The sequence below is a fragment of the Prunus persica genome, chromosome G5 (assembly GCF_000346465.2).
Source record: "Prunus persica cultivar Lovell chromosome G5, Prunus_persica_NCBIv2, whole genome shotgun sequence".
In the NCBI taxonomy this organism is placed as follows: Eukaryota; Viridiplantae; Streptophyta; class Magnoliopsida; order Rosales; family Rosaceae; genus Prunus; species Prunus persica.
In genome coordinates this window covers 17,775,522-17,801,592 of record NC_034013.1, presented here as the reverse complement: position 1 = coordinate 17,801,592, position 26,071 = coordinate 17,775,522, and the positions used below count along the sequence as shown (strand labels likewise).

General features: G+C 36.9%; 4 protein-coding genes across 6 annotated transcripts; 2 read left to right on the top strand and 2 right to left on the bottom strand.

Moving 5' to 3' along the window:
• LOC18776098 (uncharacterized protein At3g17950) lies at window positions 244-1,416 on the bottom strand. The gene is made up of 2 exons (XM_007210155.2): window positions 1,009-1,416; window positions 244-907 (listed from the first exon to the last, which is right to left on the bottom strand). The coding sequence occupies exons 1-2, from the start codon at window positions 1,090-1,092 to the stop codon at window positions 389-391; spliced, it is 603 nt and encodes a 200-aa protein (XP_007210217.1). The 5' UTR covers window positions 1,093-1,416; the 3' UTR covers window positions 244-388.
• LOC18777246 lies at window positions 2,205-6,139 on the bottom strand. 3 transcript variants are annotated; one of them, XR_002271886.1, is made up of 5 exons: window positions 5,861-6,137; window positions 4,174-4,626; window positions 3,872-4,097; window positions 2,542-3,319; window positions 2,205-2,455 (listed from the first exon to the last, which is right to left on the bottom strand). XR_002271886.1 is itself a non-coding variant. In XM_020564848.1 (4 exons), the coding sequence occupies exons 2-4, from the start codon at window positions 4,612-4,614 to the stop codon at window positions 2,814-2,816; spliced, it is 1,173 nt and encodes a 390-aa protein (XP_020420437.1). In that variant the 5' UTR covers window positions 4,615-4,621; window positions 5,861-6,139; the 3' UTR covers window positions 2,205-2,813. The 3 variants fall into 3 exon arrangements, 2 of the variants coding, with proteins under 2 accessions (XP_020420437.1, XP_007209227.1); XM_020564848.1 differs by having other exon boundaries at window positions 2,205-3,319; window positions 4,174-4,621; window positions 5,861-6,139; XM_007209165.2 differs by having other exon boundaries at window positions 2,205-3,319.
• Window positions 10,055-22,536, top strand: LOC18776193. Its single transcript, XM_020563411.1, has 42 exons — window positions 10,055-10,249; window positions 10,445-10,520; window positions 11,163-11,222; window positions 11,340-11,420; window positions 11,631-11,707; window positions 11,838-11,892; window positions 12,001-12,049; window positions 12,327-12,464; window positions 12,809-12,884; window positions 13,561-13,639; window positions 13,740-13,786; window positions 13,940-14,134; window positions 14,438-14,513; window positions 14,625-14,705; window positions 14,778-14,858; window positions 14,942-15,018; window positions 15,098-15,152; window positions 15,247-15,295; window positions 15,434-15,571; window positions 15,983-16,064; window positions 16,170-16,248; window positions 16,774-16,820; window positions 17,121-17,332; window positions 17,624-17,711; window positions 17,880-17,999; window positions 18,100-18,218; window positions 18,306-18,378; window positions 18,472-18,591; window positions 18,679-18,747; window positions 18,855-19,025; window positions 19,112-19,159; window positions 19,301-19,442; window positions 19,554-19,651; window positions 19,861-20,005; window positions 20,378-20,466; window positions 20,538-20,648; window positions 21,119-21,193; window positions 21,304-21,369; window positions 21,448-21,636; window positions 21,725-21,835; window positions 21,963-22,043; window positions 22,170-22,536. The coding sequence occupies exons 1-42, from the start codon at window positions 10,148-10,150 to the stop codon at window positions 22,347-22,349; spliced, it is 4,107 nt and encodes a 1,368-aa protein (XP_020419000.1). The 5' UTR covers window positions 10,055-10,147; the 3' UTR covers window positions 22,350-22,536.
• On the top strand, window positions 22,623-25,297 carry LOC18776339 (aldose 1-epimerase). Its single transcript, XM_007209265.2, has 5 exons — window positions 22,623-23,368; window positions 23,498-23,547; window positions 23,879-24,005; window positions 24,293-24,397; window positions 24,479-25,297. Exons 1-5 carry the CDS (start codon window positions 23,254-23,256, stop codon window positions 25,099-25,101), a joined length of 1,020 nt encoding a protein of 339 aa, XP_007209327.1. The 5' UTR covers window positions 22,623-23,253; the 3' UTR covers window positions 25,102-25,297.

Sequence of the window (26,071 nt, the reverse complement as noted above, 5' to 3'; positions counted from 1 at the left end):
GAGATGTTGAGTCCCACAGGCCAACCTAATCAAAAAAATTATTTGCTTTTTATAGCCTAAGGTGTGTTTGATTACGTGACTTTCTCCAAAGTAAACCAACCACAACTTTTTTTTTATCCGAAGATTTGTTTTAAAATATTGTTTTCGGAAAGCGACTTGGCTTCTTTAATGTGACATGGATGGATGGATGGATGGATGGATAATATTAGGATAACAGGGGGGGAAAAAAAAAGCAAACGCCAATGGCCAAAATTCTACTTTCTATTTTTTTTTTCTTTCCACCATTTCCGCATAACAAATAAATGTTTGTCATTAAACAGTGAAAAAAGAAGAAAAAAAGGACAAAAAATATCAAACGAAAAAGAGAAAGAAAATAAGGGCGAAGAATTCATGCTACACCGCCACTACAGATGGCAGTGATCGAAACCGGGAATCTAGAGAGAACTCCAGCCGTGGATGAAGTGGCAATCCGGTCATCAACATTGGACGGTGGAAGCACCCTCCCATCGGCAAACAGTAGCCGTCCATTTCTGGGCTGCCCCACCATGACCCCTTCAAGCTCCGCAGCCGTGTTATAAAACGCATTGTCTCCAAATCTCCTCTCCACCTCAAGAAACTCGCCGAGCGAAGCTGGCTTCGTGCAGTCGTCTCGGCAGAGGCGCCACCACCTACGCCGCCGTTCCGCCACCACACCCACGGCTGACGAAGCAGCGGCGTTTTTCTTCTTGGGCTTCTTGGTCTTCCTGGAGCCGCTTCCGCTAGTACTGGCCATGTTGTTGTTGTTGTTGCTGTTGGCTTGGGGGTCTCGGCGCTGTTGGCTCGGGGCTCTGAACGTGATGGCTGGAAAGCTCACTCCCATTAGGGTTCCTAAGGTCGTGCTTCGATCGTGAAAGAATGAGCCTGTAGACTGTCACAAAAAATTCAACAATATATAAAAAAGAAGACAAAATTAGTGAGGGATAAAATCAGAGAAAATCAGAATGAAATGAAAAATGGGGAAATGGGTACCTCGGTGTCGAGATCGGAAGAAGAAATGGAGGAGTTGGTGGGGGATGAGGGTGGAGGTAGCAGATCATTTCTTGGATCTAGCATTTTTCCTCTCTCTGTTTCTCTCTGTGTGTGTTGGTTTGGATTTTTGGAGAGGTCTGTTTTTGATCTTCTTCTGGTTGTATTTTCTGTGCGTTTGAAATTTGAAGGTTTATGTGCAATTTAAAGCGTGGAGTGATGAGAGTATGAGACCCATGAGAGATGGTGATAGATGGGATTTAATTTAACTGAAGTTGGATTGTGTTTCAAATCATTAATGTTGGGCTTTGGTGCTTTGTCCTTTTCATAATTTCATCTTCAATTGTAGTCTAATACATTTCTTTTTCCTTCCTGGAACGTAGGCTTTATAGAATTGGTTAATATCAAATAAGTCCCTCAGGTTTCTATATTATCACTAGTCACCCTGTTTGGTCCTTCAAATTTCAAAGTCACTCTTCTTTACATTTATCCATTTCAGGCTTGGTGCTCATTTCATCCTATGATATTTTGATTATTGTAATTCTTTGCTTTTAAAGACTCATGAACGAGTTGACAATGAGTATATAGTTCAAGCGATTAAAAGTATTAATCACTGCGATCAATTGAGGTCTTGTGTTCGACTTTCTCCTCTGGGACGTAATTTATCTAGGAGAAAGACTTTGAAAGCCCCATTGCAGGCAGGTTTTGTCCCAAATTGGAAAAGCTGCCGACATGGGTGACCACAAGAGTCATGGTTCTCCTCATGAATATGGGACCATATGGTGTTTTATTACTACTTTAGTCTCAAAGGAAAAAATCAATTAAAGAGCTTTTGTGAATTGTGATTGCGTGGTGGTGAAATGGTTTCGTTTCAAGCCAAAGAAAAATTGTGTGATGATGATAATGGTATTTAATAATTGAACTGTGACTCTTCCTGTCCTCCATATTGAGTTGAGGCCAAACAATTCATGTGAAAAAGTTCCATGCACAAGTGGCACTCATTGGCATCACATGAAAAGTCCTAACAGATTATCATTCTCTAATGCTGTTGCCTTGCTACAAACGATCATGGGATGGGAGAATCAAGATAGTGTTGTAATCAACCTTTAATTAAAGACTAATTATGCCACTCATCAATATTAATGAAAGGTCCTTGTGAATAAGTGTGTGTGCGCGCGTGTTAGATTCTCTTATATTTCATCATGTTAAACAGAGTATAAGCCTTAATGGTGTAATATGGATGCATACAAATAACCAGAATAAGAAAAGGAGGAGGAGAAGAACACAATATGCCTCGACCAGTGATGAACTCGCTGGCTCTGGCCCCTCACAGGCGTGCATGATCTGATCAATGATGGTCATAATTTGTTCCCTGACAATAGCCACCTGCACTGCAGCATTATGCTTTCTTTCCATGGATCCTTCTAGTCATGGAATATATGTACGGAACCTGGAAATGCCACATTAATCAATTCAATTAACTACTGTAGATCGACCAATTTAATAATTGTTTCTCTGTCACAATGTATTCCCTACCACACATGCAAGGCAAGCTATCTTCAAAGTTGCCGCCATCATTCTTTTGTTGTTCAGCTGTTAGGAGTAAGGTGGAAAATACAGCAACAGCAACCCCTCCAAATGGTTGCTTTTTGTGAGGAAAAAAAGAAGATATGTTATCTACCAGTATATTTCTTTTTCTATAAACAAAACCTCCAATGTACACCAACAAAACCAAAATCTTTGGTCAGGTTGTTGAACCAGGAAAAAATGCCAACCCTAGCTTCAAACTATGACCACAGTCAATTGATCTACATGGGAGATAAATCATGGATATAGTCATCCCACATTTCAGTCGCAATTGAGTCCCGCAACTGCGAAGTAAACTCCAGTTCTTCTGTCCCAAAAGCAATGTCCATAGCAGAGGCCTCAAAATGCATCATTGGTTCCACCTCTAGCGGGGGCAATGATTCCTCCATTTGCAGTATGGTGTCCTTCTCATACATTTTAAAAATCCAGTCATCTGGTTTCTCCCTACGCATGTAATTGTGTAGGGCACATGCTGCCACAACCAACTTGACTTGTGTTTGTAAGGGGTATGGAGGAGCTGCCATCAGGATAGGGAAGCGTGCCTTTAAAGCCCCAAAAATGCGATCAGATGCATTTCGTAACATCGAGTGTCGTTGATTAAATAGCTCTTTCGCATCTTGAGGGTGAAAACCACTAGGAAACTCCTTCGAGTGATAAGGTACACCAGGATATGGAGCAATGAAGCCAGGCATATTTGCATACTTGTTGTCCACCAGGTAGTATCTCCCTGCATAGTTACAAATTTTGTACCCAACACTGCTAGTAAGATTCCACAGTAGTTAGTTAATTTGAAAGAATAAGATTGTTTCCATTTTTTGAAACAAGTTGACCCACATGTGTTGCATACGTGGGATCCAGCATTTACTTCTAGAACTCGTGTAACAAGTAAATTATAATCTGGAAAGCGATATAGTCTGCAACTATATCCACCCCCATTATCATGTGAGCTAGCCAAGAGAGAGCTGCTCTCTGTGTTTCAGAAAGTATATTGTGAATTGCTTCTCGTGCTCTTTGGAAAAATCATATTTGAAAGGAATATTGGGCAAAGATGTCCACCAAAATGTTATAAATGTGTTAAGAGAGTTCATATTGTGGCTTGATTGCAATTTCATAGTGTGAAACAACTTTTTCCAAAAGAAAATCACACATTCAAGATATTTAGTGAATGACATGAATTGCCATTTTTTGTTAGGCAAGCACAGTATGTCCAAATTGACATCACACTCGCACCAGTATGCTGCTTATGTTAACGGAATGGTACGCACAAAAGAATCAATACCTTCTGGGGTCTGCAATTTGTTTCGTCTTGTGAGTGCAGAATTTAAAACTTGCAAATCTGATGCAGAGCCTTCCCAACCCGCCAAGACATAATGGAACTTGAGATCAAATGAGCAAGCAGCCAGAACATTTTGTGAAAGTAAGCCATTCTTGTTGCGGAAAGGTCCTTGCTCATCTACGCCTACCATCACTGGGATGTGTATACCATCAACCGCTCCCACACAATCCTATAGGATAAGAATTTAGAAATTGAGAATCACATAGAAAGGAGATACAAATCAGACTTGGTCACCATGAGATTACCTTAAAATATGGATAGAATCTAGGATCTTCTGAAATTTCGGGAGGAACATCAGATCCTGGAGGCTGGAAGAAATCTAATGAAATTGCCCTTATTGCGTTCAACACATTGTTGAAATGACGACTGATGGTTTCTCCTGAATAACGGAATAACTCTTGAACAGCTCGAGTCCGTAGATTATGACCAATTATGAACATGAACATGGCTAATTGCTCTTCAATCTTGATTCGATTTGTGTGGCGCAATAAGCCCTTTCCTTGCAAAATATCACACAACTTGTAGAAGACATGCTTATCCATGCGAAAATTTTCTAGACAACGTTCATTTTGACCGCTAAGGACTTCATCGATAAACTTCGCACCAGTAGATGCTAAAGCATGAGTGAGTTCCTTTGGTATATAATTCCCGGAGACTGCATCCTTCTCATCATCAGTGCTCTCCATTACAAAACTAACCTTCACAGAGCAATATATGCATTGAATATCAGCAAGCATATAGTGGATTCAAATTTACATAAATGACAGAGCCAAAGGAACCAATTCTATATTTGGAAGAGAATACAACAATGGGAAATTATTGGTTGATAACAACCCTTACCCAAAAACATTATATGAAAAGAAATACATGATTTCTAAATGAAAAATTCATATATGAACAAGAAAGAGTGTCTGCCAAACCCCGTAATTCAAAGGAAACCTGTTTCCTCATAAGCATTCTGCAGTATTGATACTTTTGGTGAATCACCTTAAAATTGGAAAATCTATCAATCCAGCAGGAAAACTAAGTAAACCTTCATTTTAACAAATGGGGAATCACTTGCATCAATATTTTTAAACACTTGCCCTACTTTTAAGGTCATTTTCTTTGTTACATTCGTAATGATCGTAAAGCTCCACCTTAGGTAATTAGATCCCTCACGTCTAAGTAAAAATTGACAATCAGAAGGTAAAACCACACTACCATTTAGCTTGTTCAGCAATAATAGCATTCATACATATATGCCCACACACATGGGGGCATCCACCAGATACATACTTAAATGCATATGCAAGTGCCTACATAATAGCACACACATGCATCCACGCACAGAGAATAAGCTGCTAAGAGATGATACTACACGAAAAGTATATTTCATTCAAGTTACTACTTGAGCATCCACAGCCCGAGAAGATCAGCCTCCAAGAAAGAGGGGAGGCTAAAGTATAAGTAATAGCCAAACCAAGACCACACCAACTAGACAAATTTCACAAAAATGACATAATAAAAAGTTCTAAACTAATAACCACAATAACAAAAAATACATGCAGCAAACTGCAAAAGTTGCCCGAAAATTTTATCAAACTTGCAGATACAGAAACCCCAAATAAGGGGGTGAGTCATATTTCTGTTAGCCAAGTCCATAACTTTGTTTTTGTTTTCTTAATTTATTTTGTTAAGTCTAATTGAGTATTCTTCTTCCATTTTATTATATACCCATACATGCAGACAAACCTCCACAGCTAAAGCATCAAATTCAAATGGACATGAGTAGGAATAGAAGAATTCTTTAACTCTCGAATTACAAATGGAATGAAATTAACCGAAAGCAAATTCAAACTCAAAGTTTGCAGTTCAAGTTCAATGACCGAAATCATAACCGTCATTAAATAAAATGCAAATGAAATGAGCATATCAAAATTGAGCCCATACCTGAAGAGAATAAAGCTCCACTAGCTTAGGAGGCAAACGACGCCGATGGTTTGGGCAAAACGAGAGAAATGTGTAGGAAAACAGAATTGCTGGGTTTTTGGATTTGGGGGAGTGGCCTGAGCCACTGAGAAACGTAACGTTCGTTCTCTGTGTGAGCGTTTTTGTACTTTGCAGTCTTTTCTCTTCCCTTTTTTTTCCTTTTCCACTAAATTTGTACTTGGCAGGTCATAAGTATGCAAGCTCTCCAGACGGACTGTGGAGGAGGAGGAGAAGTTTTCTCTTACTCACACGGTGACGGCGGGCTAAAACCCAATTTTCTTACAAGTATTCAGAAAACCCAATGATGCTTCCAAAAGGCCCAAGTTTTTGGCCCAAAAAAGGCCCATATCGGCCTTGTCATGTGTTTTCACATTTTTCTTCTTCTTTGGTTTAATTGTTTTCTGTTTTTAAGAATGACAATTAAAAATGTTTACAAAAGCAATTTCGAACAAGTTGGGAGGAATATTATTATGCTCCAAATCTGAAGAGCATCCCAATTGTCAAATATTATCATTGTCGTAGTAAATTTAACGTGATCAATGAGGTTTAACGTGATAAACACGGCCCTAAATATTGTTTTAAGATAAAAATACATAACACCTATATTATACACAAAGCTTACTAACTAGAAAACAAAAATACAATAATATTAATACTTGAAAAGAAATTGTAAGATTCTTTCAAATCATTAGGCAAATGACCCACTAGTGTAGTAATTTGAAATAAGTGATTTCCTAAGAAAGGTCCTAGGTTCAAGTCTTAAAATCCATATAGTGTGCGTGAGTTTAATATATTATCACCCATCTCCTCGCGATTATACTCGTTTTTCCTTCTTTTTTTTTTTAAAAAAAAGTATAGCTGAGAGGTTATACCCGGTTATATATATATAGTATAGCTGCACGGCTATACCTTGCTATACTCAATTTTATTAATGTTTCTAAAAATTAGTATCGCCGCGCGGTTATATTGATTTTGACACGTAGACACCTCATCGTTGGGCGGGTCCTCTTTTTTTTTTTAAATAGTATAGCCGATCGGCTATACTTGATTTTTGAAATTTAAAAAAAAATAGTATAGCCAAGCAGCTTTATTGGGTTTTTTATTTTTATTTTTTTTAATAAAGAGCTCAATTTTCCCTTTTTTTATAATAAAAATGGTATAGCCGAGCGGCTATACTCGCTTTTTCCCTAATTTGTTTTTAAAAAGAGTATAGCCGCCCGGCTTTACGTATTTTGACACTTGGCGCCTAGGCGCTCTCCGGGTCCTTCGTTTAATATATATAAATAGTATAGCCGCCCGGACAGACCTGGTTTTTATATATTTTTAAAAATAGTATAGCCGTGCGGCTATACTCGGTTTTAATAATCTTGCTTCATAAATAGTATAGCCACTCGGCTATACTCGGTTTTAATAATGTTTCTCCATAAATAGTATAGCCGACCGGCTATACATATTTTGATACATGGCACCTAGGCACTAGGCGGTTCTTTTTTTAATATATATATAAATAGTACAGCCGTGCGGCTATATTCGGTTTTAATAATGTTTCTTCATAAATAGTATAGCCGACCGGCTATACATATTTTGATACATGGCACCTAGGCACTAGGCGGTTCTTTTTTTAATATATATAAATAGTACAGCCGTGCGGCTATACCCAGTGTTTTCATTTAAAAAAAAAAAATAGTGGCCGAACATTTAAGTTGTAATTTTCCAAAATTTTGCCGAATAGAACACATGCATATTTTATTCGTATGTTTTTGCCAAATAAAACACGTACATATTTTATTCGTATGTTTTCCCATTATGTATTTTACAAACTACGAATGAATGTAGAGGCCTACAGCTTTACTCAATATTTTTCACCTATACTCCATACTTGAATTTTATTTTTTATTTTTAAATAGTATAGCCGCGCACAGTGACATACCCATTTTGATGGTGAAAGTGTGGTTATAAATATTATATATAATATTATAATATTTATTTATGTAGTAATATTATATATTTTTATAACTATATTATTATATTATGATGATCACACAAAATACACGTGGGATAGGAGACAAACTGGCCTGATATTTTGGGCCTTGATAGTGAGACAACTGGGGGCTATTCACGCAAAATATTGGGCTGAACATGCAGAATATTGCTAAAATGTTCTATTTATTGTAGCCTACATGATTGAAGAAAACATTTAAGCGTGGGCTGCCCGCACTGGTCTCTACATAGGTCCGTAATGCCTCTCGATAGGAAATGTCCTAAAAAAATTAAAAAAAATTAAAGAAAGTCGACTGATGCCTCTTTAGAGAAACGAAATTTCCTAAATTTGTCCTCACGCAACTATGAAGCTTTCCGGCGCTTTCTTCATGTTGTTTGTTTATGCATTCCTTTTGTTTTTCTTATATTCCAAACAATACTCTTGTATGAAAATGTTTACTCATAAAAGATTATTGCAGTCTTTTCTATTTCTGCAGTTGTTGGGAAGCTTCATAGTTTGTTTTTATTTCAAGTTAATCAAAGTTTTCCACATTTTCTTCGAAATTCTATGTAGTCACTGGTGGCGTAGCCACATACTAGCTTTGAGTGGTCATTATTAAAGAATACACAAATCACAAAAATAAAAAGTCTTATATAATAAATGGTTTCATTCATAATAATATCGAAATCTTTTGTATAAAACTCACATATGCTAAACATATGGTTAAGTTGGGGACAATATTGATGTTGTTAGTTGTGGGCCAATGACAACACTTTTTGCTATCTCAATCAATAACACAATGACACATAGGATAACTTTTTCATGTATCATATAAGTTTTTTGCTGGTAATCATACCATCTCCAACCTATGAGGCTAAATCCAAAATATCCCAAAACCTCTCTCAACTCAAGAAAATGAAGAGCCTAAAATTTGAAAAAACCCAAACTTGGACTCAAATAGCAGTCCAAGTATTGCCCGGACCTAAAAAAAAATTAATGGAGCCCACCTGCTGTGTCAGCAACCCATGTGCAAGCTTTCATCGCTGGGGCTCGCCAATAGCCCATGTGTTGGTTATTGAATATGTTGCCTTGCCAAGTGTTGGCTTGTAGTGATGTTATTTGTTTATTTGTTTATTTTTTTTAATTCTAATATTAACGATATATATTAAATCTAAGATATTTTAATGGTTAAAAAAAAGATTCAACAGCTGAAATTTAAATTCAATTATTAAAATAATATTTTAACTTAATCTAAATCAGATCTAACCCCAAAACTCACCCCAAACTCTATAAATACCCACTCATTTCTCAAATAATCTACCAAAAATATTATATTGTGAAATTTCAATTTTTTTAGGTCAAATTGTTTAAAAAATTAAATTATGAAGTTATTTAAAAAGATTAAATGAAGAAAAGTTATCTATAAAAATAAAATTAGACTTAAATCATTCTTAAATAATTTAATAAAGTTACGGACTTAAAATTTGAGTCTGGAGAGTTGGGAGAAAAAACTATTTAAGTTTGGATAAAATCCAAATAGTTACTTTTTAGTGAGAAAAAATTTAAATTTAGCCCCAAATGGGATGGAGATCGCCTCACAGTCGCAACAAGTAATTACCCTCAAAGAAGTGATGAATGATGAATTGATATATATGGATCAAGCAGCCATTAACTTCCATTATATATATCAGGCATTGCATCGCCAACGTGGTGTATAATGATTGAACCTAAAACTTTCCCTTTTGTATTTAAAAATAAAAAATAAAAAATCTCTTTTAGCACGGATTGGGTTTCTGAATCGACGTCTCGTAATCGCTATGAGTGCTAAATGACAAGTGTCATAATTCCACGTGGATATCGCTTTCGTTGGCGGGTTTACGCGCCACGCTCCTCCAAGGTCGAAACGGTAATTCTGCCCTTTCTACTGCCAAAATATTCAAACATATCAATCAAGCGGCTATTTTAAAATTCAGTATAAACTAAATATAAAATAAAACTGAATATTATTTAAAAAGAAGAAAAAATGAAAAGAAATATTTGCCCCCGCACGATATTTGGCGCGCGCCGGGAATCTTTGCCACGGTGGAAACGTGGATGCCTTAGGATAGGGACAGGCAGTAGTAGGTCTCTTTGCTGTAGTATATATTTCGTTTCGTTTCGTTTCATTTCGTTTGTAAGTGACCAAACCAACCAAGCTCTTAAATTGACCAGTTGAGTGAGTGTCCGTCGCAAAAAAGCAGAGCAAAAGGGATCTGGCACTGGCAGCAATGGGGTTCCATGGCGTTGTTGGGTTCGTGGGCTTGGATGACTTGAGCTTGGACTTGGCTTCTTCTCTTATCCGCAGCGGCTACAAAGTCCAAGCTTTCGAGGTTTCTTTCCTTGTTTCCTTTTCTTTGCTCAATTTGTGATTTGAATTATGTTTTTCGGTTTTGTTGGATTTGGATTGATTGGAAATGGGAAAAGTGATCTGAGATTCTTACTCAAGAGACTCTTGCTTCCTTTCCTGAGATTTATTAAGTGTTGCATATTTCAGTACGTTACTTATGCAATTGTTTCACCTGCAGACGTATGAGCCTTTGATAAATGAGTTTCTAAAACTAGGGGGGATTAGATGTGGCAGCCCAAAGGAGGCAGGGAAAGGTAGAGCAACATCTGACTCCTGCTTGATCATAGTATTATTCTGTATTCCTTAGCCAAATGTGTTTGTTTGGGTGGCTGGTCTGGTCATCGCATTAACTGCATACATACATATATACATACGTACATTCTCTCTCAAAAACTCATCGACACTCCTCATTGTTCACCTACTCATTCATTGAGTTGATATACATATGAATGTAATTAGGGGATTTTAATTAGTTGAAATACAGTAAATTGGTTGAAATATATATATATATATATATCTGTGTGTGTGTGTGTGTGTATGTATTTGAGTAGACCAACAACTTTAAACATCATCAAACTGTCATTTATTTTTCTTTTGTTGGTCTGAGTCAAATTCTCATATCTATTTTGGATTGTAAAGTGGCATTTGGCGATTGAGAGATAAAGTCAGATCAAAATTTAAAGCTCTGTGTAAATTTAATTTACTCTTGGAGTCATTTTAATTAATGCTAAACCATATGGCCTTTGTTGCCTCTACTATTCATTGAAATTGTGCCGTTTCTGGTTCAATATGATCATTTCTTAGGATGGACTCTCTAATCTTACTTTAAAAAGGGCTAACATACTGATATTCCCCCCTATCTCTTCTTTCTTATTTTTTTCTTCAATGGCTTGCAGATGTTGCAGCTTTGATTGTGTTAATATCTCAAGAAGATCAAGTTAGTGATGTAACTTTTGGTAATGAGGGTGCATGGAAAAGTCCTTCCGAAGCTTTTTGACATTATATCCCATATCCCATATTTCTTTATAGTTACTTTGAACATATACTGATTACGTATCTGTGTGGGAATGTAGGATTGCAGAAGGATACTGTTGTCATGTTTCGTTCAACAATATTACCATCATATACTCAGAATCTGGAGACATATTTCACAGGCAATTTAAACCCTAATATTGTTGGCACTATGTGATGATGAGTTGTCTATAAATGTGTTTCTGTCTTGTAATATTTGTTCCCTGATTTATTGCCAAGAATACATCTTTTTAGTAATGGATATATCTTGGAATACTTATAATCTTCTTCTGGATCAGTATCATTTTTTTTTGAGATTTGAGTTAACACTAACGTTTTTATTTTTCAAGCAGATGATAGTGAGACAGCTTATCTTGTAGATGTGTATGCCACAAAAGGAGTATCTGATGGTTTAAATGGAAAAATCATGGTAAGATTATTTGCTCATCATTAACCCATTCTTGCTTGTAGTGGTGGGTGCAAAGGTTCTCCCCTCCCTCTGCCCTCCCAATCATCTAAACTATTTTGGGTTGAGTGCTGATGTTTTTATAACTCCATAGATTGCTTCCTCAGGAAGTTCAGATGCCATTTTAAAGGCCCGACCAGTTCTCTCTGGTAATATTGATTCAAATAAACTAAAATACTGATATTGGAAGATACTTTAATAATCCTTTCTTTCTAATGCCTTTATCATCTCTCCCTCAAATTTTCTCTTGCTTACAGCAATGTGTGAAAAGCTTTATGTTTTTGAGGGCGATGTTGGAGCTGGAAGGTGTGAATTCTTCTTCATCTTGTGACCTTTTTACATAATTAGGACTACTAATAAACTGCATTTTGTTGAGGCGTATACATGCAAGTTTATATATGTATGTTTTCTCCATATAAAAGTGGAGGTACATGTTGCTTTTTGAAGGAAATAATTACTCAACTAATATGTGACATTTCTTGGTTGTGCAAATGTATATATTTATTTGTTCCCCCTCCCCCAATATCGTTTGTATAAAAACAATTATTTATATCATGATATTCTAATTTTCATCTTACTGCAGAAAAATTAGGATGGTTAAGGAACTGCTTGAGGGTATTCATCTTGTTGCTTCTTTGGAGGCTATTTCTCTTGGCACTAAAGCTGGTATTCATCCATGGATAATCTATGATATCATATCTAATGCTGCGGGAAACTCATGGTGCGTGCTTGTGCAGAAAACTTATTTCTATATTTCCTCAAAGATTAAAAGAAGAAAACGTTGTATCGGACTTAAGTCTTAAAACTTACTACAACAGTAGGAAATACAATACATCAAAAACATAAACAGTCTAGGATCTATGTGCTGGAACAATTTTAAAACATAAAGTCTTAAAACTTACTAGAACAGTAGGAAATACGGTACATAAAAAACATAAACAGTCTAGGATATTTGTGCTGCTGGAGCTATTTTTGGACATCCACTAGTGAGATACTCATATTATGTTTAGTGTATTTTTTATCACTTCATGTTGTGCCACCATTTTAAGTCTTTACTGATTGCAGGATTTTTAAGAACCATATTCCTCAGTTGTTAAGGGGTGCTGCCAAAGATGATTTCAATACTCTTGTTCAAAAGTTGGTAAGATATACTGCAACCATTTGTGTTTCAAGCTTCGTATCACTCAGTTCCATTTTAAGTACACTTTTCTGCTTTATATTTGGATTGAATTCAATCAGTGGTGTTGGTTGTTTTCTTTCTAAAGCAACATCTCATATTCTTTCATAACAATCACAACTTTCTTTCTTGTATCAAATTTTATAATGACAGTCTATCAGCTTGCAACCATCTGTCAAATGATTTGCCTCATGATGATGCATAAGTCTGATAGCATGCATAAAAAAATATGGACAAGTCTGTGCTTTCATGCATAATGAAATTTAACTCTTTGGTATTGTTTGAGCATGAATACCAAAGCAATGGTCTACTTGTGCTTAGCAGCGGTCAATGACATTTAAATCAAGCTTACTCGGTAATTATTCTATGTAGAAGCTGTTTATTGAAGGAATTATCATCATGTACACAGAATGGAAACACAAATAGAAATAGGAATAGGAAGCTTGAAATAGAAATAAAAACAATTCTGACTGAGCAGCAATCTCAAAACTTTTATTGGTGCTAGAGAAGTTTATATATTTAATTTTGTATCAGGCTAATTTTGGAATTTGAATTATTAAAGTTTCATTTTAGTCTTTGTCTTGGTGCCTTTCATTTTGTATTTCATTACTTAACACTGATGGAACTTTTTGTATTCAAGAGGATTATATTGGATCTGGCCAAATCACTTACTTTTCCTCTCCCACTTTTAGCAGTTGCTCATCAACAACTTCTGCTTGGTACGGAATCTTTAAACACAATCGGGTCACTTGTTATTGCTCTATGTTTGGAAATGATCAGCTTTGTGCTTAATACTTTCTCATATATTGCCTTTTTCAGGGTCTTCACATTATAACACAGATGATGAAGATGCTGCGTTGATTAAGGTTGTTTTATAACTGAGCTAAAAAAATCTGATTAAGAGGTTTTTGTGGCTTGATTTCCTCGCATGTTACATCAAAATTGTTTTGAAATATGTGTTCATATTTAACATAAGCTTATTCTTTCTTATGTGTGTATACTGTACAACTTTTGTACAGGTTTGGGAAAAGAAACTTGGAGTGAGAATTTCAGATGCAGCAAATGCTGAGACTTACATCCCTGAGCAATTGGCCAGCCACATTGTTGCCAAATCATATACCATCAACCGAGTTGGCTTCATAGGTCTTGGAGCAATGGGATTTGGAATGGCAACTCACCTTTTAAATTCAAACTTTTCTGTTCTTGGTTATGATGTAAGTCCTCAGTTCAAACTTCAAATTCTTATTTCATTCTGAAAATTCCTTGATTGGAACAGGAAACTGGTATTTAGTTGAGGCTCTCTTGTATCATTCATTTGCCATCTTTCATGCATAGGTTGTTTTAAATAGTATATCATATGTTCACCTCATGTGTGTGTTTATGCTTGGGTTGGTACAGGAACTTGCATGTGTTCATGTCCATTTATTATGTTTGACCGTCTTGATTAAGTTGCAGATTGATACTAGTTTAAGATTCCACTAGAACTGATCTAATTTTCCGCCTTCTTTTGAATGCAGGTATATAAACCAACACTAACTCGATTTGCCAGTGCTGGTGGCTTGATTGGAAGCTCTCCAGCAGAAGTATGCAAAGGTAATTGGAGGCATATTAAAAGTTCTAGAAGTAGAAATAACCTATTTGTTATCTACACAATCTGTTTCTGGTGCAATAACCTATTTGATTCTGATGCATTTTCTCTCCTAGATGTTGATGTGCTGGTAATAATGGTCACAAATGAAGCTCAAGCTGAGAGCGCTTTATATGGGGATTTTGGTGCCATTTCAGGTAAACAAATTCTTCTCAGCACATCTACTCCATGTTTTATTAGCACTAACCCCATATTCCTGTGTTTTATAGCACTTCCATCTGGTGCTTCTATTATCCTTTCATCCACTGTTTCTCCTGGATTTGTTAGCCGACTATATCAGCGCTTGCAAAGTATGTCTTTCCGTTCCATGTCACACCATGTTTATGCTTTACTTTGTGATGAAATTATAGTCTTCATTCTGCAAATGTTATAGATGAAGGAAAGAATTTGAAGTTGGTGGATGCTCCTGTTTCTGGTGGGGTTGTGAGAGCCTCCATGGGGACACTTACGGTGTGCAAAAATAACCATTCGTTTTATCCCAATATCTTGTTATTGCTTACTGATCTTTGGACTTATGTGTCTTTCTCAGATTATGGCGTCTGGTTCAGATGAAGCTCTTAAGAGTACTGGTTCAGTCCTCTCAGGTACTAAGCATGTAGTATAGGGTTCATCAGGATTCAGGTTGTGGGTTGTCATAAATAATTCTGTGACTGCTACTTGGCTATTTGCTTTGAACAGCATTAAGTGAGAAGCTTTATGTTATCAAAGGAGGCTGTGGGGCTGGAAGGTACTTCTGAGTCAACGTGTGTTGTATCTTGTGTCTCATTGTCTATTCATATGATTGGAGGTCTATGAAGTTATTGTTCTAGTTTTTCTGGGGAAGTGAAATTCCATTACTTTATTCCTCTTATATTTTGTTCTCTAGTGGTGTAAAGATGGTAAATCAATTGCTTGCTGGAGTTCATATAGCATCGGGAGCTGAGGCTATGGCATTTGGAGCTCGATTGGGTCTTAATACAAGGATTTTGTTTGATTTCATCACAAATAGTGAGGGATCATCCTGGTAACTGTCTTCCTTGTTCCAGTACTTCATTTCTGAAACCTTAGATTTGTTTCATTTAACATGCACATGTTTGCATTTGATTTTTCTCTTTGATGCTTCTAGCCTCCTAGTTTGAGAGTAAACTTCTTGTTGATGTCAAATGTTCCTGTTAGGATGTGAGCCAGTAATTGCTTTCCCCACACACATGAACTTCTTTCTACCACGAGAGGACCCAACACATGTAATTGAACATAATTGGAAGACTGCAAGTTGAAACCAAAAAGATTCAAACTTAAAATTTCCTATTTTGATACCATGATAATTTTGTTTGTTTATTACTATTCTAAAAAAACCATAAGTTTGTAGAATATGGGCAAATTATTGTTTTATATTGGAAACACCTAAGGCCGTCAATCGTGTTTTATATGGCAGGATGTTTGAAAATCGTGTTCCACACATGCTGGACAATGATTATACTCCGCATTCTGCACTTGATATCTTTGTGAAGGATCTGGTCAGACAGACATCTACCCCGTGTAGTGTTTTGAATAAAAACAACTTATAATTGTAACAAGAAGTTATTATCAGGTTACTATAATCATATTCTTATCATCTACAGGGAATTGTTTCTCATGAATGTTCAGTCCGAAAAGTTCCTCTTCATATTTCGACCATTGCCCATCAACTCTTCCTGTCAGGTTCTGTTTAATCTCCTCTCTTTAAAACTGTGGAGACATATTGCATGAGTTAATGGGGATAACCATGCGGAAAAGCAAATTTCTTGTTTACCTGATAACATGTCACAAATGTCAACTTTTCAAAAATTTTAAAATCTAAAACTTAAATGAGATAGGATAGTAAAGATCATTGTCTACACATAACATGTGGTGGAAAGTGATAAATATAACACTGAAACCTGTAACAGAAACCAGAAATACATGTGTGTTGCAATTCGGTTATATCTGAGGAGAATTATTTTGCATTCAATATGACAAACGTACCCCAAAGTTACCTACCTAGCTACTTGCTAGTGTTTCCTACCGCCCAAAGATTGTACTGTTTGGCAGGGCCCCCCAGTTTTGAATCTGATCCGCAAAGGGGATTGGGGGATCTGGGAATCAAAATAAGAAAAAAAAAAAAAGGGACAAACATTAGCCCTTGGGTTCCTTCTTGAGTTGTTAGCTTGCATATGGAAACTAAAACTTGATGCAACTACCGAGCAGGTTCTGCTGCAGGCTGGGGTCGGCAAGATGATGCTGGTGTGGTTAAGGTATGGGCAACTCTTATTGCCTTTTTCTTTCAGTTGAAGGAAGTTAGTATGTTTAGTACATGAAAAAGTATCTAAACATAATTCCAGACATAAACCTTCCGCTATTAGCTTTTTTTAACTGGAACCCTTTTGGCATATAGCTCATTTGGATTTTACTACATAGTTTGAAATGAAAAATAATGGGATACAAGGCAAGAAAACTCTTAATGGCTGGGCTATAGCTTGCAGAAAGATACCACCATACTAAAAGGACTGGAGATGGCAGTCAGTGGTTTACCTAAATATTTTGTATGTCTGTAGGTTTATGAGACACTCACGGGTGTTAAAGTAGAAGGAAAACTTCCGGTTCTTAAGAAAGACTTTATCTTGAAATCCCTCCCAGGTGAGTGGCCAGTAGATCCCATTGGTGAAATACAGAGACTAAATCTGGAAAGTTCAAAGACTTTGGTTGTTCTTGATGATGATCCAACTGGAACTCAAACTGTTCATGATATTGAGGTCTTAACTGAATGGTGAGTGTCTTTAATTGTCTTATGTGTAACACTGTTATAGGTTTCCTTTTGGAAACAACAAATGGGCTAAGCTACAGATTTTATTATAGATCACATATACTATATGGGGCATATAGCAGGTTATTATGATGTGTATTTCGTGCAAAATTTCTACTTAGTTTGCGCAAATACTGACAAATATTTGCCTCCACTATTATTCTTATGCTAAGTAATAGAAACCATATATACAATTTTTTCAAAAAATGACCAGATATGCCAGAGTTGTTATAAATTGGTCACTGTTCTTTGTAGGACTGTTGAATCACTAAAGGAGCAGTTCAGAAAAAAACCTAAGTGCTTTTTCATTTTGACCAACTCCAGGTCCTTGAGTTCTGATAAGGTAAAGGCATTTGTGTAAGCACATCAAGGATCCATCTATAAATCATGTTAACTCAATAAAAACATCCTTCTCACTCCAAGGAATGCTTTTTTTTTTTTTTTTTTTGGTTGTTGGTGTTCTTTAATTGTTTGACAGTCATATTAAGTATGTAGATTGATGTTTTTACAGGCCACGGCATTAATTAAAGACATCTGTAGAAACCTACATGCTGCAACCAAATCAATTGAGAATGCTGATTATACAGTAGTTTTGAGAGGTGATTCGACTTTGCGTGGCCATTTCCCAGAGGCAAGGACTGTGACTTTAACTATATTTGATTATTTACGTTATAGAGTCATTCAACACTACTCTTCTCACATTATTTGATGAGACTACCTTATCTGTTTAGGAAGCTGATGCCGCTGTTTCAGTATTGGGTGAGATGGATGCATGGATCATCTGCCCCTTTTTTCTTCAAGGAGGGCGTTATACTATTGGAGATATACACTATGTTGCAGATTCTGACCAGTAATGTTCATCCCTTTTTTGTGTCACAAATACTTAATAATGATTTGGTGGTGAATTAACATTGCTCATGGTTCATGGGGTCTTTAGGCTTATCCCTGCAGCGGATACAGGATTCGCTAAAGATGCTGCTTTTGGCTACAAATCTTCGAATCTTCGAGAGGTCTAATATTTATATCTCTGCTTCAAATACGTAGTTTTAATACATATTGCAGTGGATATTAGCTTGAATTGTAACTTTGAACTTCTTTGATAGTGGGTTGAGGAGAAAACTGCCGGCCGCATACCAGCCAGCAGTGTTACATCTGTTTCTATCCAACTTCTAAGAAAAGGTGGACCAGATGCTGTTTGTGAGCGTCTTTGCAGTTTGCAAAAGGTATGGAGAAACCTGCTAAGTAAAACATGCAAGCAAAATACATGAAATGCTTATATATCTCCACCTTGGACTATGATTTTGGAATAGGGATCGACATGCATAGTTAATGCAGCTAGTGACAGAGACATGGCTGTTTTTGCTGCTGGAATGATCAAGGCAAATTTCCTGCTGTTCTTAGACCTTATTATTTTTTACACTTCCTCCAGTATATTTTGATCAAACTGTGGGGCGCTTCTTTTATGAGTTTTTGTTTGATGTGGCAGGCGGAACTAAGGGGCAAGCGTTTCTTATGCCGAACTGCTGCTAGCTTTGTTTCTGCCAGGATTGGAATTATCCCCAAAGCTCCAATTTTTCCCAAGGATCTTGGAATAAACAAGGAAAGGAATGGTGGTCTCATAGTTGTTGGGTCATATGTTCCAAAAACAACAAAACAGGTTGAACCAGTTATCCGGATATCTGTTGTGTGACTACCTCTCCACAATGTTATTGTTATCTTATGGCTCACACTCTTAATTCATAGGTTGAAGAGCTTAAATTACAATGCAACCAGATTTTAAGAAGCATTGAGGTGACCAAACATAATTTCTCTTTTGTGCATTTAATTGTTCATTGTTAAGTTACTGTTGATTCCAAACACAAAATTGTAATAGGTCAGTTTCTATGTAACTTTACTTTGGTAACACTAGGGATCTGAATATGCCATAATTAGGTTTCGGTTGCTAAAGTTGCCATGAGTTCTACAGAAGAGAGGGAGGAGGAAATCAGTAGAGCAGCTGAGATGGCAGATATTTTTCTTACAGCTCGGAAGGACACTCTAATAATGACCAGTAGGGAGCTCATTACCGGCAAAAGTTAGTCACCTTTTCTTTTTGTTTAAAGAATTATATGAGTGTATCATATTTGCATGAACCACGTAAAGAGCTTTCTCTGCTATTGTCTATTTTGAATTGACCATTGGGCAGCTCCCTCTGAGAGTTTGGAAATCAACTTCAAAGTTAGCTCTGCACTGGTGGAAATAGTTAGACGCATATCTACGAAACCACGTTACATACTTGCCAAGGTACTTCTACGTTTTCAAATGAAAAAGGTTCAATTCCCTATTTTCCTTTATTTAAAATATTATTATTATATTTATTATATATATCTGGAAGTTATCATTGAGGGATTAAATCTCATCTTTCTGTCACAAAGTTTAATTGTATCAGTAGCCTCTCTGTTGTACCTGGTATTGTTTCATGAGTTTTAATGCTGAATTTGTACTTCATTTAGGGTGGAATCACATCATCTGACCTTGCTACAAAAGCTCTTGAAGCAAAATGTGCCAAAATAGTGGGACAAGCCCTGGCTGGTGTTCCCTTGTGGCAGCTAGGTCCTGAGAGTAGGCATCTGGGAGTTCCATATATTGTTTTTCCTGGTGAGTTTTGGTGTTCTCAAATATTCTTGTGCTAGATTTACTAAAAGGGTATATTTGAATAAAAATTAATAGTTGTCCACATCCTAAAGCTTAAGTCTTGGGTAACAATGGTAAATCAACAACAACAAAAATTCATGGCATAGCGGGAGATTTTGAATTCAGATTTCGCAAAGCTCGCAATTTATGTTGAATTCCACGTGTTGGGATCTCTAACAGTGGAGAGACACTAACTCATGAGGGTGAGAGGGAGTGTTAGAATACAAAAATAGTTGGCTCACAGCCACATTTTAACACTTAAGCTTTTGGGAACAATGATAAACCAACAAAACTTATATATTGGACTTGGAACTTCTTAAAATTCTCCATTCTCAGGTAATGTTGGTGACAATAGCGCATTGGCGGAGCTAGTGAAATCCTGGGCTCGTCCAGTCAGACTTTCATCAACCAAAGAGCTTCTTCTGGTAAGGATCATTAATTTCAAGTTTCATAACTATTTTTTCCTTGCATACTAACAAATGTAATATCTGTAAAGAATGCGGAAAAGGGTGGATATGCTGTAGGAGCATTCAATGTTTATAATTTGGAAGGAGTAGAGGCTGTTGTTGCTGCAGCAGAGGAAGAACAAAGCCCAGCTATATTACAGGTTAGAAATACTATAACGTGAGATGAATCTAGTTATTTTTGTTAATTGCCCAATGTTCCTACAAGACAGATTGTGTGACTATTTCGAGTAACTTTTAGGAAGCCAATGACAGGAGATTAACTTAATCTTTTCTAAACATGGAACGTAATTAGAATTTCTCAATCCAGTTGCTACAAGAGATGATTGCTCAATTGAACGTCTCTTCATGGAAACAGAGCAACATCCAATTCCTCTATCCTTATTCCACTGCTCTTATATTTCCTATATGTGGATGCATCATAGCGTAAATTATTTTCTCTTATTGATTTCATGAACTAGGATAGGAACAAACGGTTCTCTTATGCTCATTGATTATTTATTTATTTATAATAATATAACGATTCAGTTTAATGCCTCAAAGATGTATCTATGATATATCTTAATTTCAATCGAATTTCAGATAATTTTATAAATTGTCATTTATTATCTAGATCCATCCTGGTGCCTTGAAGCAAGGAGGGATCCCGTTGGTCGCATGTTGTATATCTGCTGCTGAACAAGCCAGTGTAAGTGGCCCATTCTTAACACGCGTTTCTATAATGTCTTTCCCCGTCATTACCGAACCTACTTTCAGTCCCTAAGAGCTGGTACTGAGATTATGTACATATTATGGCAGGTTCCCATAACTGTACACTTTGACCATGGAACTTCAAAGCAAGATCTGGTGGAAGCTCTTGAGTTGGTAAGTTGACTTTTTACCCTCTGTGTTCATGTTGTGTATATCATCATAGAGAGTTATTAATTGTATTTTCCTATCCAGGGATTTGATTCAGTCATGGTGGATGGTTCACATCTTTCCTTCACCGAAAATGTTTCGTACACTAAGTTTGTAGCATTCTTCGCTCACTCAAAAGGTGTGCTAGTAGAAGCTGAACTAGGGAGATTGTCAGGGACAGAAGATGATTTGACTGTTGAAGACTATGAAGCAAGGCTGACTGATGTTAAGCAGGTTATTTTTTTCCTTCCAAGATTACGAAATCAGCTTTCCTTTACTCTTAAACTTTTCTAAAATCATGGGAAGGCCTTGTGAATTTCAGGCTCAAGAGTTCATTGATGAAACCGGGATAGACGCTTTGGCAGTGTGTATTGGAAATGTCCATGGAAAATACCCTGCAAGTGGGCCAAATCTGAGGCTTGATTTGCTTAAGGTCAAGTATAAATGTTGATTGATGAATGTAATATGCATGTTACATGGGTACCAAATATGCAAAGCCTTCCCCGTACACACATCCTCATTATCTATGTTAGTACTGAGTTCAATTTCCTTTATGATAGGATTTGTATGCCTTGAGTTCGAAGAAAGGAGTGCTCCTAGTGCTTCATGGAGCTTCTGGTTTGCCTAAGGAACTTATCAAGGTAAAATGTTTATATGTAATGACTTGAAAAACAATTAGGGTTCATAGGTTTTTGTTTACAAGTTGAAGATCGTCTTGTATTTTGATGCTTTAATGGCTGCATAAGCTGTTTTGAGTCCATGAACAGGAATGCATAGAGCATGGTGTGAGAAAGTTCAATGTAAATACAGAGGTGCGAAAAGCTTACATGGATTCCCTTAGCAACTCTAAGAAAGATCTAGTCCACGTTATGGCGTCTGCAAAAGAAGCTATGAAAGCAGTGATTGCAGAGAAGATGCATCTATTTGGTTCTGCAGGAAAGGCGTGAGATGGTTTTAAAGTGACCACCAACCGAGTGATGGAGTGATGTATCGCATATGATATGAATCATCCATCTAATCACATGTTCCCAACTGTTGAATTTGTTGTATAAACAAAAATTCAACCTCGTGAATAATTAAATTGAGGAACTAACAAAATAATTGTCTTTTCAATTTCCATACCGTTTTCTGTCCTCTCTTTTATCTCTTTATCATAGCAGAAGTAAATAGGTCGAGAAATATCTCCATTATTGTTAGTTACACACCAAATCTCAAGTTTAAGCTGTCACAGGAGTATAGATAAATCCCATTCCTCCATTCCTCCACTCCCAAATTCTTTTTTTTTTTATTCATTAAAAAAGCAGAAGTATGGGACTTACAACTGAGGAGAGAGAATCCTCCAGGTTTCTGGGTCACTCTTATTTCTGTGTACTTGGCTCCAGGGAGAATATGGACGCAGGGACTGTACGGACGACGATTGAGACGCCATTGCAGGAGTTGGAGTTCTCCTGAGGTCAGGTTTCGGAAGTTGGGTTTCCCTCGGATACTGTCTCAAACAAAACGCACAGCAGTAGAGAAATTTGATAAAACCAAATGATGTGCTCAATTGGCAAATATTTTTCACATACGACAGAGGGTCTTGGGGAAAATTTGCGAATACGAAGAAGATACAAAGTCGTTTCTACCATACTAGGCGACAAAATAAGTAAGGGCATCTATGACATTTCAATTTGATAGGAGATTGACAGATAGAGAACAGGACGAACTAGGAACCAAGTTGGCAACATATCTGGGAGAGATGACGTCACCCCACCACCACAACTTAAAAGGAGAACGGTAAGCATCAGAATCCAAAAACGTCTCTATCTCTCTCCTTCTCTCGCTCTGTTACGCTCTTGAGTCTTGGCAACAATGGCAGATCAGAACCAGAAAGCAGAAATCTTTGAGCTGAACAATGGGACCATGCGTGTCTTCATCACTAACTATGGCTGCACCATCACCTCCTTATCTGTTCCTGGAAAAGATGGTATCTAAGGAGATTTCTTTTTTCTATCGATCTGTCTGCTGTTTTAGATAGGCAGTTTCATTGTATAGTATTTGTGGTCATCTGAGAAAATGTTGCTGATGTTTGGATTGGTTGGTGTGAATTTTGAAGGAAAATTGGCTGATGTTGTTCTTGGATTCGACTCAGTTGACCCGTATATGGTAAATTCTATTCCCTTTTTTATGCCAACTCGTTTGATTTTTCTTCCTGTTGTTTGTGATATCGTGCAAAAATTGATTCTTTGTGTGTTGATCAGCTGTTTTCATAGCAAAGCAAGAGAACTATTTGTTAAAGTTGTCAATTTGGTGAACCAAAAAGGAAGGAATTTGGAGATTTAATGTGAATGCTATCCAATGTCTTTTTTCTCTGTTGAGGGATCAGTTGTTGGGATTGAACTGTTAGAATTTTACATTTGGAATGGGAATGATGAGCTTTTGTACTTGTGTTTTAATATGTATTTTCCTCTTGAAATGCCATCGCTTGTGTGATCAGCAAGGGCTTGCTCCTTATTTTGGCTGCATTGTGGGTCGGGTCGCAAATAGAATCAAAGATGGAAAATTTACACTCAACGGAACTGACTACTCTTTGCCTGTCAACAGACCTCCAAACAGTCTCCATGGTATGGATTTGTCCAGTTTTTCATTTTCAAGGCCTTTGTTGCTACCAAATTTTTCTGTTTATTTTCGATTTGCTGCTAAATTTATGTTGTTTGAATCATATCATAGACAATACAACTACTTTCCTTCATTCACTTTCTTGAGGAATGCAGGGGATATGGTGTTTAGAAGACGAGTCTGATTGGCATTTGATTGTGATTAATGATCGATTCTATTGTTGCCCTTGCTGATATTTGCACAACTGACTTCACGTGGTATACATCCTGCTGATTTTTTGTCCTTTCATTAGGTGGTCACAAGGGGTATGATAAGCAGATATGGGAGGTAGCAGAACATAAAAAAGGCGATAATGGATCCATCACTTTTAAGTATCATAGTCGTGATGGGGAGGAAGGTTCTCTCTCTCTCTCTCTCTCTCTCTCTCTCTCTCTCTCTCTCTCTCTCTCTCTCGTTTTTATTTTTTGCCTTGCAATAGGTTACCCAGGTAATCTTTCTTTGACTGCAACTTATACGCTTACTTCAACCACATCAATGAGACTTGACATGGAAGCAGTACCTGAGAACAAGCCCACCCCAGTCAGTTTAGCTCAGCACACCTACTGGAACTTAGCTGGCCATAACTCGGGGAGCATACTCGACCATGCAATTCAAATCTGGGCAAACCATGTTACCCCTGTGGATGAAAACACAGTCCCAACAGGTGAAATCGAGCCAGTTAAAGGCACACCCTTTGATTTCACTGCTCAGAAGAGGATCGGTGAGTCCATCCATGAGGTCGGTATAGGGTATGACCACAACTATGTGCTGGACTGTGGGGAAGAGAAAGAAGGCCTGAAACATGCTGCAAGAGTGAGGGACCCATCCAGCTCAAGGGTCCTTAACCTATGGAGCAATGCCCCCGGGATGCAGTTTTACACTGCAAATTATGTCAATGGGGTTGTTGGCAAAGGAGGCGCTGTCTATGGAAAGCATGCCGGGCTCTGTTTGGAGACACAGGGGTTCCCAAATGCAATAAACACACCAAACTTCCCGTCCATTGTGGTTCAACCTGGTGAGAAGTACAGACACAGCATGTTGTTTGAGTTTTCAGTTGAATAAGTGTAAGTAATTCTGTTGAACTCTATTGAGGAGCAGATATCTGAGTATGGTTTACATTTGGTTTGCTCACTGCCTACAAGTGTTTAGAGCCTGAATGAAATCGTAATAAATGATGAGATGCTTTGCTTATGTTAGAATTATTCTTTGTGAAGGACCTTTTATTTTATTTTATTAACTCCTTCCTTGTTTGAGCTTATTTGAAATTTCAGTTCCTCGAACATTTTGATCAGTTTGATACACTTATTTCCAAACGTATCAGCAACTACAATCCATTTCAGAAGGCAGTTTATTCCCCCTAAATAATTCTAACAATAATATAAACTAGTAGAAGTAATTTGCAATAAAATATTTGAGGCAGACTGATGCTTCAGCTTTCAACAGCATCCCAAAGTGAACTGCTAAAATTATAGCAACCAAAGCAGAAGATTTCAAAAGTAAATCTCCATTTTTATACCGCAAAAGTAAATTCTTATACAAGCAATTTTATACTCTGAAATTCAACTTTCTTTGAGCCACAAAATGTTGGTGGATCTCTATTTTTTGTTGTTATATTTATGGGTTTAAGCCCTATTATTTCTTATAAATAAAATCTATTTTTTATTCTTGCCCAATGGGCTAATAGCTGAAAATCATTAGAATGTGAGGTATCGGAAAGAATTTATATTCTCATTCTCCAATATCCGCACGGCCTTACACGTTAAAAAATAAAAAATAAAAAATAAAAACCGTATAGCCGCACGGCTGTACTCTTTTTCTATATTAGAAAATTTTAAACATATACCGCGTGGCTACACACTCCACATATATTTGACTATTTTGAAAGTATGGCCGCGCGGCGATACTCGTTAGAAATAAATAATAAAAAACCGTATAGCCAACCGGCTGTACTACTTTTATTCTAATATTGTAATAGTATAGCCGGGCGGCTATACTATTTAACAATAACGTATAGCCTGATGGCTATACTCTT